This window comes from Balearica regulorum, chromosome 7 (genome assembly GCF_011004875.1).
Source record: "Balearica regulorum gibbericeps isolate bBalReg1 chromosome 7, bBalReg1.pri, whole genome shotgun sequence".
Lineage (NCBI taxonomy): Eukaryota > Metazoa > Chordata > Aves > Gruiformes > Gruidae > Balearica > Balearica regulorum.
The window spans coordinates 40,848,822-40,862,330 of NC_046190.1; the positions used below are offsets into that span (position 1 = coordinate 40,848,822).

The 13,509-nt window shown below is 44.3% G+C and overlaps 1 protein-coding gene across 5 annotated transcripts in view; it reads left to right on the forward strand.

Moving 5' to 3' along the window:
* The window catches only part of TUBGCP2 (tubulin gamma complex component 2), a 37,133-nt gene that overhangs the window by 15,607 nt on the left and 8,017 nt on the right, over positions 1–13,509 (forward strand). For all 5 annotated transcript variants that reach the window (XM_075759046.1, XM_075759043.1, XM_075759044.1 and 2 more), the window contains 8 exons: positions 614–759; positions 1,427–1,607; positions 3,583–3,763; positions 4,415–4,587; positions 5,976–6,104; positions 7,514–7,634; positions 12,152–12,295; positions 12,887–13,015. In XM_075759046.1, coding sequence (XP_075615161.1) covers positions 614–759; positions 1,427–1,607; positions 3,583–3,763; positions 4,415–4,587; positions 5,976–6,104; positions 7,514–7,634; positions 12,152–12,295; positions 12,887–13,015 — 1,204 coding nt within the window. The remainder of the gene's footprint in view (positions 1–613; positions 760–1,426; positions 1,608–3,582; positions 3,764–4,414; positions 4,588–5,975; positions 6,105–7,513; positions 7,635–12,151; positions 12,296–12,886; positions 13,016–13,509) is intronic.

Sequence of the window (13,509 nt, forward strand, 5' to 3'; positions counted from 1 at the left end):
CAAATTCCACCTTACCATGCTTGTTCCCCTTTAAGTATTCTCCTCTCACATCCTCATCCTCTTCGTGACAGGGGTGAGCCCTCTTGTCATGGGGCACGAATGTGATACCTCAGTGAATCTATGTTAAATGTAGTGCGCTAACATGCTAATCTGATACGAGCTAAAAACACCGTGAAGTTTCTTGGATTTTGTAGAATCATTTGAAGCATTTTGCTGTGTTTAATAGTTTATGCAGCATTTCTGTTTCCCACATTTTCAGAATCCTAAGGGGAGCAAAACTGAAGTTAAAATAGCTAAAATTAGTGCCTTCCTGATGGTGAGAAGGCAGACAAGGGCCAGCTTCCTCACCTCTACGCTGAAAACCAAATAATGTTTAGACTTGGTTTGTGAACACAATAAAATTCTGTTTCTGTTGTAATTGATTGCAGATTAGCAGAAACACTCTGTGTAATGCTTTTCCTCTTACCTCAAATACAGACTAATTTCAGTTCTTGATTGGAATGTATTTTCATGAGACCTTATTTCTTATAGATCATATTACCAGTTTGCAGGTCAAAAAAGTAATCCTCATTGTACCACTTCCTGCTTCTAAACATCTGCTTTAACTGTTCAGTGAGTTCATGGTGGAGGAACATGAGCTGCAGAAGGAGAAGATTCAGGAAGACTATAATGACAAATATTGGGATCAAAGATATACTGTTGTTCAGCAACAGATTCCCTCATTCTTGCAGAAAATGGCTGACAAAATACTAAGCACAGGTAGGTGAAGATATGCTTCTGATGTAAGAGGAATCCTGAGACAAGTATTACCATTCTTTATGTAATGATAAAGTAAATGTCGTCATGCTTTGCCAGTTTGTGGGGTCCAGCTCAACTTTTTAGAGGAACAGAAGAATCAGATTTAAAAAGAACTCCAAATCCTATAACTGAAACGAGATGTAGGAAGGAGTTCAGCATCAAAGGGAGCTGTCTGTCTTACTGCTCTGTTTCATGGGCACAGTTTTCTAGCAACTAGCTAGATGGAGCTAGAGAACTGATGTTTGAACGTGCTGAGTTTTAATTTGGTGTTTAAATGAAGCTTGCAGCCTGATAGCTGCCGTTGTTCTCTGCCATAAGTACAAGCTCTGCAAAAGCTACTTCTGAACTGCAGCACCAGATCTGCAAAGTTTCTGGGTGTCTGCAGAGATGTTTTGCCACCACTGGGAAACAAAACCCTTTCTACATCTCTCCTTAAATATGACACTAGGTGCCTGATTTAAAATTCTGTATCATCTTTTAAAAGGCATCTAAATCCTTTCCAGCTTTCAGTAGAACTTAGGGTAAACATTTCACAGCATATCTTCCACTTGAGTGTAGTGGTCTGAAAGTTTCCCTGTTGGATATATGGTAGGCATGAATGTGGGTCATTCTTTCTTTTTGCTTCTAGGGAAATATTTAAATGTTGTGCGAGAATGTGGACGTGATGTTACCTGCCCTGTGGCTAAAGAGGTCATCTATACCTTAAAAGAGCGAGCATATGTGGAGCAAATAGAAAAAGCATATAACTATGCTAGCAAAGTTCTTCTGGATTTCCTAATGGAGGAGAAAGAGCTGGTGGCTCACCTAAGGTTTGATTTGTTTTTCTAAATGTATGTTAAATAGATTGGTTCTGATAGTGAACATAAGTTTTTGAAGTTACCTCTCTTTTCTTGGGATGTTATCAATGTATTCTCTCTATTTCCATTAGAAAGGTTGAACTGAAAAAAGAAGATTGGGGTTTTTTCCCAAAGAAAAAAATAACTGTCAAATCATAGAAATGTTGAGTGGGAAGGATGTCTGGGAGTCTGTAGTGCAGCTTCCTTGGAAGACTGTTGCCAAACCTAGATCAGGGCAGCCATGGCTTTGTCTAGTGCAGTCCCAAAACCTGCCTTCAGGTATGGACATCCCCCACCACGCTCATGGCTTTTCCCACGGCTGCATGTCACTCCCACCCCAGAAGGGAGTTTCCTAATATCATCTGGTATGATCAAGAAGAGTTTAATTTGAATAAGAAATAGTTTAATATGAAGCATCTCACCAAATATATGCCATGGTTATTGTTCATGCAGACGTAGGTAGTTGGAACAGACTAAGTGTATTAGCTCCAAGTTCCACTGCAGGGTTTTTCTTAACATTGTCCTTTTTTAAAGTTCATTTCAACAACCTATATTTTGATTCTTGTAACACATTCAGCCAATAGCAAATGCAAGTGCATTCTAGCCTGCAAACTCCAGCTTCCTTGTGTGAATCAAGCTTTTAGTTTATTACTATCTTCAAAAAACAGTAAAACCAGGAATCTTAACTATCCAGAAGACCAAGACAGACACAAATAGGTAGGAAATTGCAGTTGGTAGCTGGTTGTAAGGTAGTTTGTAATTGGGCTGAGATCTGGTACCATAGGTTCTGCTTCAAAGTAGTGACGCAGTCTGAAAGAAAGTGTTCTGAGCTTCACAGGACAAACCTGCCAAGTGACTTGCACGAGAAGATGCCCGTTGGGACACATAAGCCAGAGCAGTAGTGGTAACTGAGGTGAATGTGCCCAGCCAGCCAGGCGGGATTGCTTTGGACCTGCTGTTTGCTAGGCCTGAGAAAGTTGTAGCTGCAACAAAGGTATCGGCTCCAGACCTGGGAACACTACAGCTCCAGCTGAGAGAGGTCATGGGAAGACCTGAAGATCCATGGTTCACTCATTTAAAACTGATAGGTGCTTTCCTGACCTGTGAAAACCACCAGAGAACGTGCCTTGTTTTATGAAAGGTTACGAGCGCTGTCTGAAACTTGCCAGTTTCTTTCTAGCCTTTCTATTGATTGTCATCCCTCCAAGTACCTGGAGTACTTAAAAAAAACCAGCACAGATACTTGTTAATTCAAAGGAGTCCAAGATGCTGCTCTGAATTGACAACTGCCTCTTGGATGGATCTGCACACCATGAAGGTCCATGTTGGAGCAAGTCCAGAGGAGGGCACGGAGATGATCAGACAGGCTGAGAGAGTTGGGGTTGTTCAGCCTGGAGATGAGAAGGCTGCGGGGAGACCTTAGAGCCCCTTCCAGTCCCTAAAGGGGCTCCAGGAAAGCTGGAGAGGGACTGGTGACAAGGGCAGGGAGTGACAGGACAAGGGGAATGTTCAAAGCCAGGTTGGATGGGGCTTTGGGCAACCTGGGCTGGTGGAGGGTGTCCCTGCCCATGGCAGGGGGTGGGACTGGATGGGCTGTGAGGTCCCTTCCCACCTGAACCGTTCTATGATTCTGAGGTCGGGGATAACAACACGAGCAATAGGAGCAATGTTTTTTAAGGTGCATTTTTCAAGGGAAAGAGGAACAGCAGCAGCCCTGATCTGACTGCACAAAAGCATCCTGACTGAGGTGGTAGGGAGGAAGGGACATGCATAAAAGTCTAGTTTCCGAATGGGTTATTTATGGCTGCGTGTTTTGTATGAAGAGGAACATGTTGTGATCAAACCCAGCAGGCTGGCTGAATTGCTTGCTTTTGTTCCTTTAGGTTTAATATGGATTAACTTTGGCTTTAAAAAACATAATCAATTGTCCCTTCATTTTCTTGAGCAGGTCTATAAAACACTATTTTCTGATGGATCAAGGGGACTTTTTTGTTCACTTCATGGATCTCACAGAAGAGGAACTTAAGAAGCCTGTGGATGACATCATAACTACGAGGCTAGAGGCTCTGCTTGAATTAGCCCTGCGAATGAGCACAGCCAACACAGATCCTTTCAAGGATGATTTAAAGGTAAGAATGTATCTAAGTAGAAGATAATTGAATTTGAGCAGAAGGCCTGCCATGGCTTGGGAAGATGGCTGTGCCTGTAAGAACCTGCTGAATGTACAGTGAAAGGAAAGAGAAATGATGGCTGTCCTTCTGTAGACCTTCTCTGGGCTAAGTCCTCTTTCATCCAGAGTAGCTCCTGGGAGCACCCACCCTGGACAAGGGGCTGCGTTTTCTTTCTGGCCCCTGAACATGGAGAAGGTGACATGAGGTGGAAGCAGTAGTGTGTGTCTCATGCTTATTCTCAGTTTGGGTGCTCACTTTGGAGTAACAAAAAATACCTGTTTAGAAGTCCTGCCTATTAATGATGGCATATTTTACAGATGTGAAGCAGCCCAGAGGCTGTGCCTGGGGAGCGTGAGATCTGAATAGACCTTACAGAGGCCAAGGGCAATGGAGAGCAGAGTATTCTGTTGTATGCTGATTGTTGAACACTATGACGACACTGCTCCTCTGTCTGCTGCTGCGTTGTCCATATACCATTCACTATTGCTTCCTAGGTTGGTCTGATGACTTGAGAGCGACCGATAATTTGCACTTCTGCCACTCGTCTGTTGCTATGCAGTAGTTGTGAGTATCCTGTGGCTTCATTGTTTTCCTGCTCTTCCTTTATAGATTGACTTGATGCCCCATGACCTCATTACACAGCTCTTGAGAGTATTGGCCATAGAAACGAAGCAGGAGAAGGCCATTATCAGTGCAGATCCCACAGAGCTCACTCTCAGCGGTCTGGAAGCATTTTCCTTTGACTACATTGTTAAGTGGCCTCTGTCCCTTATTATAAACAGGTAAAGTATCAATCCACAGAAGGAAAAAAAAGGCAGAAGCTTCTGCATGGGGTTGAAACATGTTTCCACGCAGCAAAATACTGGAAAGCCTGTATCTTTAAAGTGACGTTATAAGTTGCTGACTGGTAACGAATGCTTTGGAGTTATTGAGCCCTGCTTGCTCCGCTTCTAGGCTATGGAATATGGATTCTCTCTTCAGTAAAGCCCTACTACACCATGTGTAAGGCATGCTTGGAAAGTCAAACTTTCCTTTCAAATGGTGGGAATACATAGATCAAAGGATCCTTTCTCAGCCTGGTCCCTGGTTTTCCTTGTGACTGCTCACCCAGTTTTCCATGGTTTTCTGAAATATCTCACCTGAGAATATCAATTCTCACAAGAGGGTTTCCATGCAAGAATCGCAAATGTGGAGAGCAGAAAAAATAATGCACTTTCTGGTATCCCTGGTTGCAAACTAGAAGGATACAGGCTGTTGCTATAATTGTGATAGCAAGCTATTTTGCATTTAATTGAGTTTTGAGGGACTGAATGGTTCCTTTTTCTGCAGGGATTCGCCCCCAGTTTCCCTGGAGAAACACTGACAGGCCCCCAGCTGTGAGCCAGGGCAAATGGGACAAGCAGCGTTACACGAACAGGGCGACAGATGTTGAATTGTTAAATGCCAACAATTAGTTTGTCCCTTAATTTCCCCTTTAAAAAAAAATCAGTTGACACAGTGGGACTCTTCTAATGATGTGATGCTTTAGAAATTATGTCTCTTTGTTTCATATTGAATGTATTAGCTCTGATGATAGCTATGGAAGTGAAAATACTACTTGGTAAGGTTTCATGAACTGTATCGACTGGAGCTCTGTAGACACCTACACTGAAGTGTCTGAATGCAGACCTGAATCCAGTCCCTGAAGCTATAAATAAGCATCCCCATCTGCTTCTGACAGTGTGTCGCTGGCAGGGTAATGCTGCCTGTAGCTTGGTTACAGCTTTTTCTTCATCTTCTTGGAGAATCTTGGTGAATTGTTGTGGTGATCATAGCAGTCTTAGTGCAGTGGGTACATGACCGCAGGCTTTCAGCCCTCTGTCCCGGTATCTGTGGGAGCGACCTTTCTGCAGGTAGCTCGAGAGAACTGAAGGAGGAGGCTGGTGATGTACCCACTGGCAGGAAATACGGAGGAGGGACTCCTAGGAGAGAAATTCTTTGGGATGGTTACAAATGTGATTTTTTTTTTCCCTTTGGTTCAAATTGTTTCAGTGCAGATCTGTGTGCGTCTGAAGGCGTAAGGAACATATTGTGTAAAGTCTCTTTGCCTTTGAGCAGCCTCAACCTTCACAGCTTAGTCTGTCAATCAGAACAGGGCTTAATCTGGATGGGTTTCTCCTTTTCTTTCCAGGAAAGCATTGACAAGATACCAGATGCTTTTCAGACACATGTTCTATTGCAAACATGTGGAAAGGCAGTTGTGCAATGTTTGGATCAGCAATAAGACGGCCAAGCAATTCTCCCTGCATTCAGCTAAGTGGTATGGCCTTTTTTTCTGCTGGATCACATGTGAAGTTTTGGTTTTCCTCCTTGCTAGTTAGATATGTCATGACACGGATCAGATAATTTTGACGTGAAAAAGATCCTTACAAATTTCCTACAGGCTGAGAGACATCAAAATATAACAATTTAGGTTTCAGTAGGAACTGTCTGCTCAGTGATCTTTGTGCTGCTCGACTCATTCCTCTTTGTTGGCATGAAGTTTTGAAAACAAAGAGATGGTCTTTAGGGTTAGCTCAGTTAACACTAACAGTTAGAGCAGAGGACATCTGTGCACATACTGTCTTGGTCACTACTTTAGCATCAGCGAGATTAGTAAGGTAGTTTAAAAGCAACATCCTCAGTAGTTTAAAAGCAACATCCTTCTCTTCTGGCCAGATCACTAGCCAGGACTCCATGACCTTCACACGGCTTGGCTGCTGTTTGGGGTTTTGGTGTGACACAAATTGAATAAGGTAAAATTAGTGGGTTTTTCCCCAGGAAATAATTCTATCTTGTTCCATCTGTGAGGGTAGATTTTCATCTTTGGATCTGCACTCCAGGTGCTGGAAGTGCCTGTTTGGAGAGTGAGGCAGACCCCAGCATTGCGAGGTAGTACCTTCTGCCTTGCCAGTGGCACCTTCTTGTGACAGGTAACCTCGGCTGCCTTGGTGACTGTAGCTCTGGTTCTCCTGTAATTGTAGAGGTGTTAGCAGAAGACACCTGCGAGGATCTGTGATCCAACCTCCAGCTCACAGGATGACTGATCAGCAGGGCACAGGGCAGCCATGGTTGAAAACCCCTAGGGTGGGTATCCCCCACCTCTCCAGTGACCTGTCCTGGTTTGCTGAAGTCAGTTTGCCATCACAAAGTCTGCATAAATTGACATTGAAAGAACCTCTATATAATCCCGCCATTCTATTTTTAAGGTGAAATTGCATTAAATACCCTAAGTGATTTCATTAAATATTTGGATCCCCTGAACATACTGATGCAAGGCATCGAACGTTTTTAAGTGTTCATTTAACAAGTAAGGCTGGAAAGATATGTGAACCATTTATCTTGTTAAATTTTGTCCTGCTAATGAATGCATGTCTCACTAGATAGTTACACTAGTAAAATTGCTTTAATATGTAATATTAAAATTTTAGTTGAATATAAGCAAATATTCAAAGTAATTCTCCAGTCCACATCAGGTTCAAAACTCTGACACTAGTAGTTGAGGGAAAGCCACTTGAATATGTGGAAAATAATCACAGATGGTTTGCATTAACTTTGCATCCCTCTCACACTGCAGCAGTGAATTTGCTAGGACAGAAATATTTAGCTCTGCTTGACTGTGCAAGCCTGATGATAGTTCTCCATGGCATTTGCTAGCTCTAAGTTGTGTGGGTGTGATTTCTCCCCTAGGTTTGCTGGTGCTTTCACACTGCGGCAGCGGATGCTGAATTTTGTCCAGAATATCCAGTATTACATGATGTTTGAAGTGATGGAGCCAACATGGCACATTCTTGAGAAGAACCTGAAGTTGGTGAGTGTGTGTGCTTGAGAGAAGTTGGAACAGAAGTCTTAAGTTAACAAATTTAATATAGGGAAAAAACTGTCTAATTTCAGTTACTCTAGGTGACTTAAATGTTTTCCTGGAGGCACTTAAGGTATCTGGGAACTGTCATCACACTGCAAAGAGTGCTGCTGTTCTACATCACCTTTCTGCTTTGTTGGTCATATATCCCTTTGCTGCATCCTCCTCTCTATGCCCAGCTCATACGCTGCACCCTGTTATGTAAAGGTGGTGTTCTGCTGAACATCGCTTTACACAGAAGAAAGAAAACTGGAAAAGGAAGAAGGATGCAGAGTGCAAAGATCACAAACAGATCCAGACATCCTCAGCTGATTCCTTGGCTGACTTACAGTGCTCTTAAAAGCCGAGTCTGTGCTTTCTCTTCTGTGAAGCTGCCGAGGACTGGCACGTTAGGACAATCTGTTATAAAACAGGGCTGTCCTTATTCAGGTGGCTCTTCTACATGTGTATTCCTATTGCAGGTGGGCAAGGATGGAGAACTTTTTCACTCTGGTGGTATCTGGGAGAGGCTAAGCTCTCTTCTCACTGGTTTTTATGCCTGATGAGGGGATATCTGGGCAAAGCATGCCTGGCATAATTTTGGTTCCTTTCACAGAGATGTAATATTCTGAGCTGTGGGATTTTCCAGGTGTATTACAAAATAGTTCTGGTTTACTAATCCAAGTCAGTGACTTCTCCAGAAGTTGACTCTTTCCCCTAGCAAAAACTGCAAGAATCAGTTTTTATCTCCTGATGGGCATACAAGATGCCTTTATTATCTCACATAGGAACACATTCTCAGTTGATGTCACAGAATCACAGACTGGTCGGGGTTGGAAGGGACCTCTGGAGACCATCTAGTCCAACCCCACTGTTAAAGCAGGATCACCCAGAGCAGGTTGCACAGGATGGTGTCCAGGTGGGTTTGGAATCTCTCCAGAGAAGGAGACTCCACAACCTCTCTGGGCAGCCTGTCCCAGTGCTCAGTCACCCTCAGAGGGAAGAAGTTTTTCCTCATATTGAGATGGAACTTCCTGTGTTCCAGTTTGGGCAGCATAACCTTTGTGACTGCTGTAGTCATTTTCCTTATCCCAAGGGACAACGCATTCCTCATGGTCCTTCTCAGCTTCCTTTACGTGGTGCTGCTGTGTTGGGGCTGATGTTAGAGTGCCCCAGCTACTGTGAGGGAACAGGAAGCAGATGTACATCACCTTATTATTCTTCCCTCTGGAAGTCATCCTGTGATCAGACACTTCTGGGTTGTATCTCTTTTTCCTGTTACACGATGAAAAACATTTATCTGATGTACCAAAGAGCCCAAGACTCCTGCAATCTGCATTAAGCCACAGCAGCTCTCTTGGCAGCTCTCTGATGAGCCTTGTGTATCTTCAACATCAACTGACCCTGTCTTAGTTTCTACTGTGTACTGGGAAGTTGTTTTGGGGTCAGCTAACCAACATTGTTTGATACACTGTCATCCTTTTTCCTGGAGGATTCACAGGATGTATCAGGTCTGGGATTGTGAGCATCCCTGCATGTTCTTGGCGAGGCCTTCTGAACAAGAGAAGGTTATATGTCAAGCTCCTGGATGATCTGAGAGAAGGGTACTTGCTTCTTAATTTTGTTGTAAGTTTAGGTTTGCAAAATATAATACTCAGTTTACTTTACGTGAATTGAGGCACTTGTGAACAAGTTATCCTGCCCTGGGTTTTGCCATGCTGATTTCAGGTAGTGCTTGCTTTCAGTCTCTGCTGATTCCGGATGTCCTAGAAGGGACTGTTACATGCAGTAGGCACATGGTCTGTATTGACAGCATCCCCTGTTCAGAAGAGATGATCTCCTGACTCCAGAGTTTTTCCAAAGACTTTCTGTCTGAAGATCCCTCTCTGATTTGGCTCTCAGCCATTGAGTTTCTCTGCTCCTTCAGAGATACGGTGGTATTGAAGCATTTTTATTTCAGTTCCCAAAAGGAATTTGTCAGTTTATACTGTTTCTTGGAGGAACCCATTCCCAAGAAGTGTCCCAAGACCAAACGTTTTTGCTAGCCCAAGTGGACAGAATTTTTCCCTGTGGAAAACATCTGTGGAACAGCTGTGGAACATCTGTGAGCCTCTTTAGCCTGCCAGAGATGTTGAGATAGTAGGTATAGTGTCTTTGCTGGCACTGGGGAAGGGTGTTTCCATGGCTGTATGACAAGAAGGACACCTGTCCATGACTTCACCATACGCTTCTTCATTTCTGAAAGCTTTGAGGGCTGCTGCAGCATTTTGTAGAGCATTTCTACCATTGCTTTGTACATGAAGGGCTTCTCCGAGTAACAGTGCAGAAGTAACGACTCAAAGCTGCCCGTAATGTGAGTATGTACATGAGTCATCGCTTGAAACTCAGAAAGTTTTTTGGCAAGTTAGCAAAGTCTTTGAAACATAATCCAAATGTATGTTCACCTCCCATCCTCATCAGTGTCCTTCAAGGCTTTTAAATCTCTGGGAAATGGAGCATGCCCTCTGCCAGTGCTGCGGCAGGAGAAGTCTGGCTGTAGGCAGTGTTGTGATATGGGCACCTGTGAGTCGAACATCTCAGCACTGCCAGCTAAAGAAGCTCTTTCAGCAACCATTTCGTTATGCAGTCCTTTAAAAGAGCTGCTCACCAGACATGACATATTCCCAAATAAAAGCATCATTTATTTCCGAACAGAGGATGCAGAACTGGCTCTTTAACCTCTGCAGCCTACAGACTGAGCTAGTTTTTTCCTTTTGTTTGCATTTTAGGGGGGAAAAGGATGATCCTCACTGATCTCATGTAGTGCCTTATGCTGGTTTTTTGTTTGTCAGACTTCTCTCTTGGACATTTCCACTTGAAGTTAAGGCACTTTCTTCCTAAAAATAAAACTAGTATCTTCATCTTCATAGCATCATTGTCTTCATTAACACAACTAGCATCTTCATGGCATCAGAGAGCGATATTTATCCCTGTTCTGTACTAGTTGAAAAGGTTGTGGGGTGGTTGGGGTTTGGTTTTTTTTTTTTGCATTGATCCTGATGAAGCAGTGTGGATACCTCGGCAATTTTAGTCCTATTGCTCTTTCCTAAGCTTGACTTGTGTTCTCAGCTTCAGCACATCCCATAATTGTACAGAGTGGGGCGGTTAATCTGTCGTTAAAAACTCGAGACTGAAACAGCCCATTGAAGTAGCAGAGCTGGACAAAAATCTTACAGAATCCTTGCAACACTTCATGTCCCAGTTACTTATTGTGCTCCTAAAATATAGAATTATAGAGTTGTTTAGGTTGGAAAAGACCTTTAAGATCATCGAGTCCAACCGTCAACCCAAAACTGCCAAGCCCACCACTAAACCATGTCCCCAAGCACCACATCTACACGGCTTTTAAATACTTCCAGGGATGGGGACTCCACCACTTCCCTGGGCAGCCTGTTCTAAATGCTTCATAACCCTTTCAGTGAAGACATTTCTCCTGATATCCAATCTGAACCTCCCCTGGCACAACCTGAGGCCATTTCCTCTTGTCCTTTCGCTAGTTACTTGGGAGAAGAGACCGACCCCCACCTGGCCACCACCTCCTGTCAGGTAGTTGCAGAGAGCCATCAGGTCTCCCCTCAGCCTCCTCTTCTCCAGGCTCAACAGCCCCAGGTCCCTCAGCCACTCCGCATCAGACTTGTGCTCCAGACCCTTCACCAGCTTCGTTGCCACCCTTCTCTGGACACGCTACAGCAGCTCAATGTCCTTCTTGTACCGAGGGGCCCAAAAGCGAACCCAGCACTCGAGGTGCGGCCTCACCAGAGCCGAGTACAGGGGGACAATCACATCCCTACTCCTGCTGGCCACACCATTCCTGATACAAGCCAGGATGCTGTTGGCCGCCTTGGCCACCTGGCCACACTGCTGGCTCACGTTCAGCTGCCTGTCGACCAACACCCCCAGGTCCTTTTCTGCCGGGCAGAATATTATTATGAATATTATTAATTAATATGAATATTATTCAGAATATTATTCTGAATAACCTGTATGTTTTAAGCCTCATAAACTTCCTGACTCTTAAGGTTGTTTTATTTATTTTTCTCTTTTCCACTTATTGTAGCTGACTTTACTGAGATTGTGAAGGTGGGAGTGGGCATGACAAGCAGATTTAAAAGCAAAGGAAGTGCGTGTTCATAAAGCAGATAAATCCATCCTGAGCCTCCTTTCCAGTGGAGGGTTTGGATCATTAAAGAAAGCATAATTTGCTTGAGAAGGTGATGTGATAAATCAGAGGTAAAAAGCCTGTGAAGGGCTGTTGAATGCAGTAATGCAAATACAGTCTTCATCTCAGGATGTTTCTCAAAGCTGGAAGGTACATGAGAAGTATCTCAACATGCCCTAGACGTGTCTGAGAGGTCACTGTCAGAGGCAGGATGCTGGGTTAGAACTTTGGTCCAGTGCAGAACAGCAGTCCTGCTTTGTTTTTTCATTACTGTACTGTCCTGTAACAGGCATCTAATATTGACGATGTCCTGAGCCACCACACAAGCTTCCTGGATAACTGCTTGAAGGACTGCATGCTAACCAACCCAGAGCTGCTGAAGATCTTCTCCAAGCTGATGTCTGTCTGTGTCATGTTCACAAACTGCATGCAGGTACGTGCAGCCTCCCCTGTGCCACTGCCAGCTGCTTTGGGTGCCAACCAGCTATGACAGCCCTTTTTCACAACTCAACCCCTCTTGTCCTCGATGCATGTGGAAGAGCCTCTGTTCCTCCCGCCAGCAGGCTTTAGAGCTTGACAGCTCAGACCCTCATCCTTTCTCCCAAATGGTTTCTGTGGTTTCTCCCACCACAAAATTCTCTATGCTCTTCTTTTTCGGTGTTGGGATCAGGTTCATATGAACTGAATTACTTCGCTTCAGCCAGTCCTGCAGCAGAATTTGAGGTGTAAGTTGTAGGGCTCTGTAGTTTTTAGCACGCTCTTTTGAGGATTAGGTGAGGAGTGGTGATTGCACCCATGGAGACTGATCTCTAGCCAGCATCTCAGGGACCCCATAGCTTTAAAAAAAACACACCTTCCTTTGGGTTTAGGGACCTTTGTGTATTAACGTTGTAAATTTAATCTCAGAGTTAGCTTTCATGGGAGTTAGTTAGCTGCAGGGCTAGCAGAACTGAGTCAGCCTTGTGCTTTGCCATAATTGAAAAAATAGGATCTAAGCATTTCCCTAACCTTCTGCCCTCCCAAGAGGTTCACCCAGAGCATGAAGCTGGATAACGAGATGGACCGGTTCACCTTAGAGCATGGCACGATGCTGGGCCCACCGACAGAGGAGGAGCGTGCTGAAGAGACTGCAAAGAAGAAGCTGACTAGTAAGGTGGGACATGGGATGGACAGCTGAGTCCTTTCTGCTGTGAATGCTGTCTGGGGTTGCAGTCTGGTCAGAGCGGCTGTCCTACCTCTTGCAGATAGACCTTCCTAGTTTCCAGAGCACCTCTGGCCCCAAAAGCAGAATCTTTGCATAATTGTGGGTATTTCTGAGGGCAGTGTGGAGCGCTGATGGTGGTCTCAAGGTCTGCTTCGAAGAACTTGTCTCCCACAGCGGTCCCTGCACTTGTTTTTAGGTTCTTAGCTCTATTTTCAGCTGTGCAGTGGGTACCCCAATACAGGCTTCCTGCAACTCAAGAACTTTCTGGTTTCCAGAACTAGCATTTGGTGACAGATGAGCCAATAAGCTGTCAGGCATGACTGTTTCCAGCCTATCCCTTTCATATCTGGAGTATTTGTCTTGTCCATAGTTCTCTGTTGAGATGCACATGTACTGAGTGATTTGTTTGGCATGCTCTGTGGTTAGCAGGCTGCCTCCTGTCC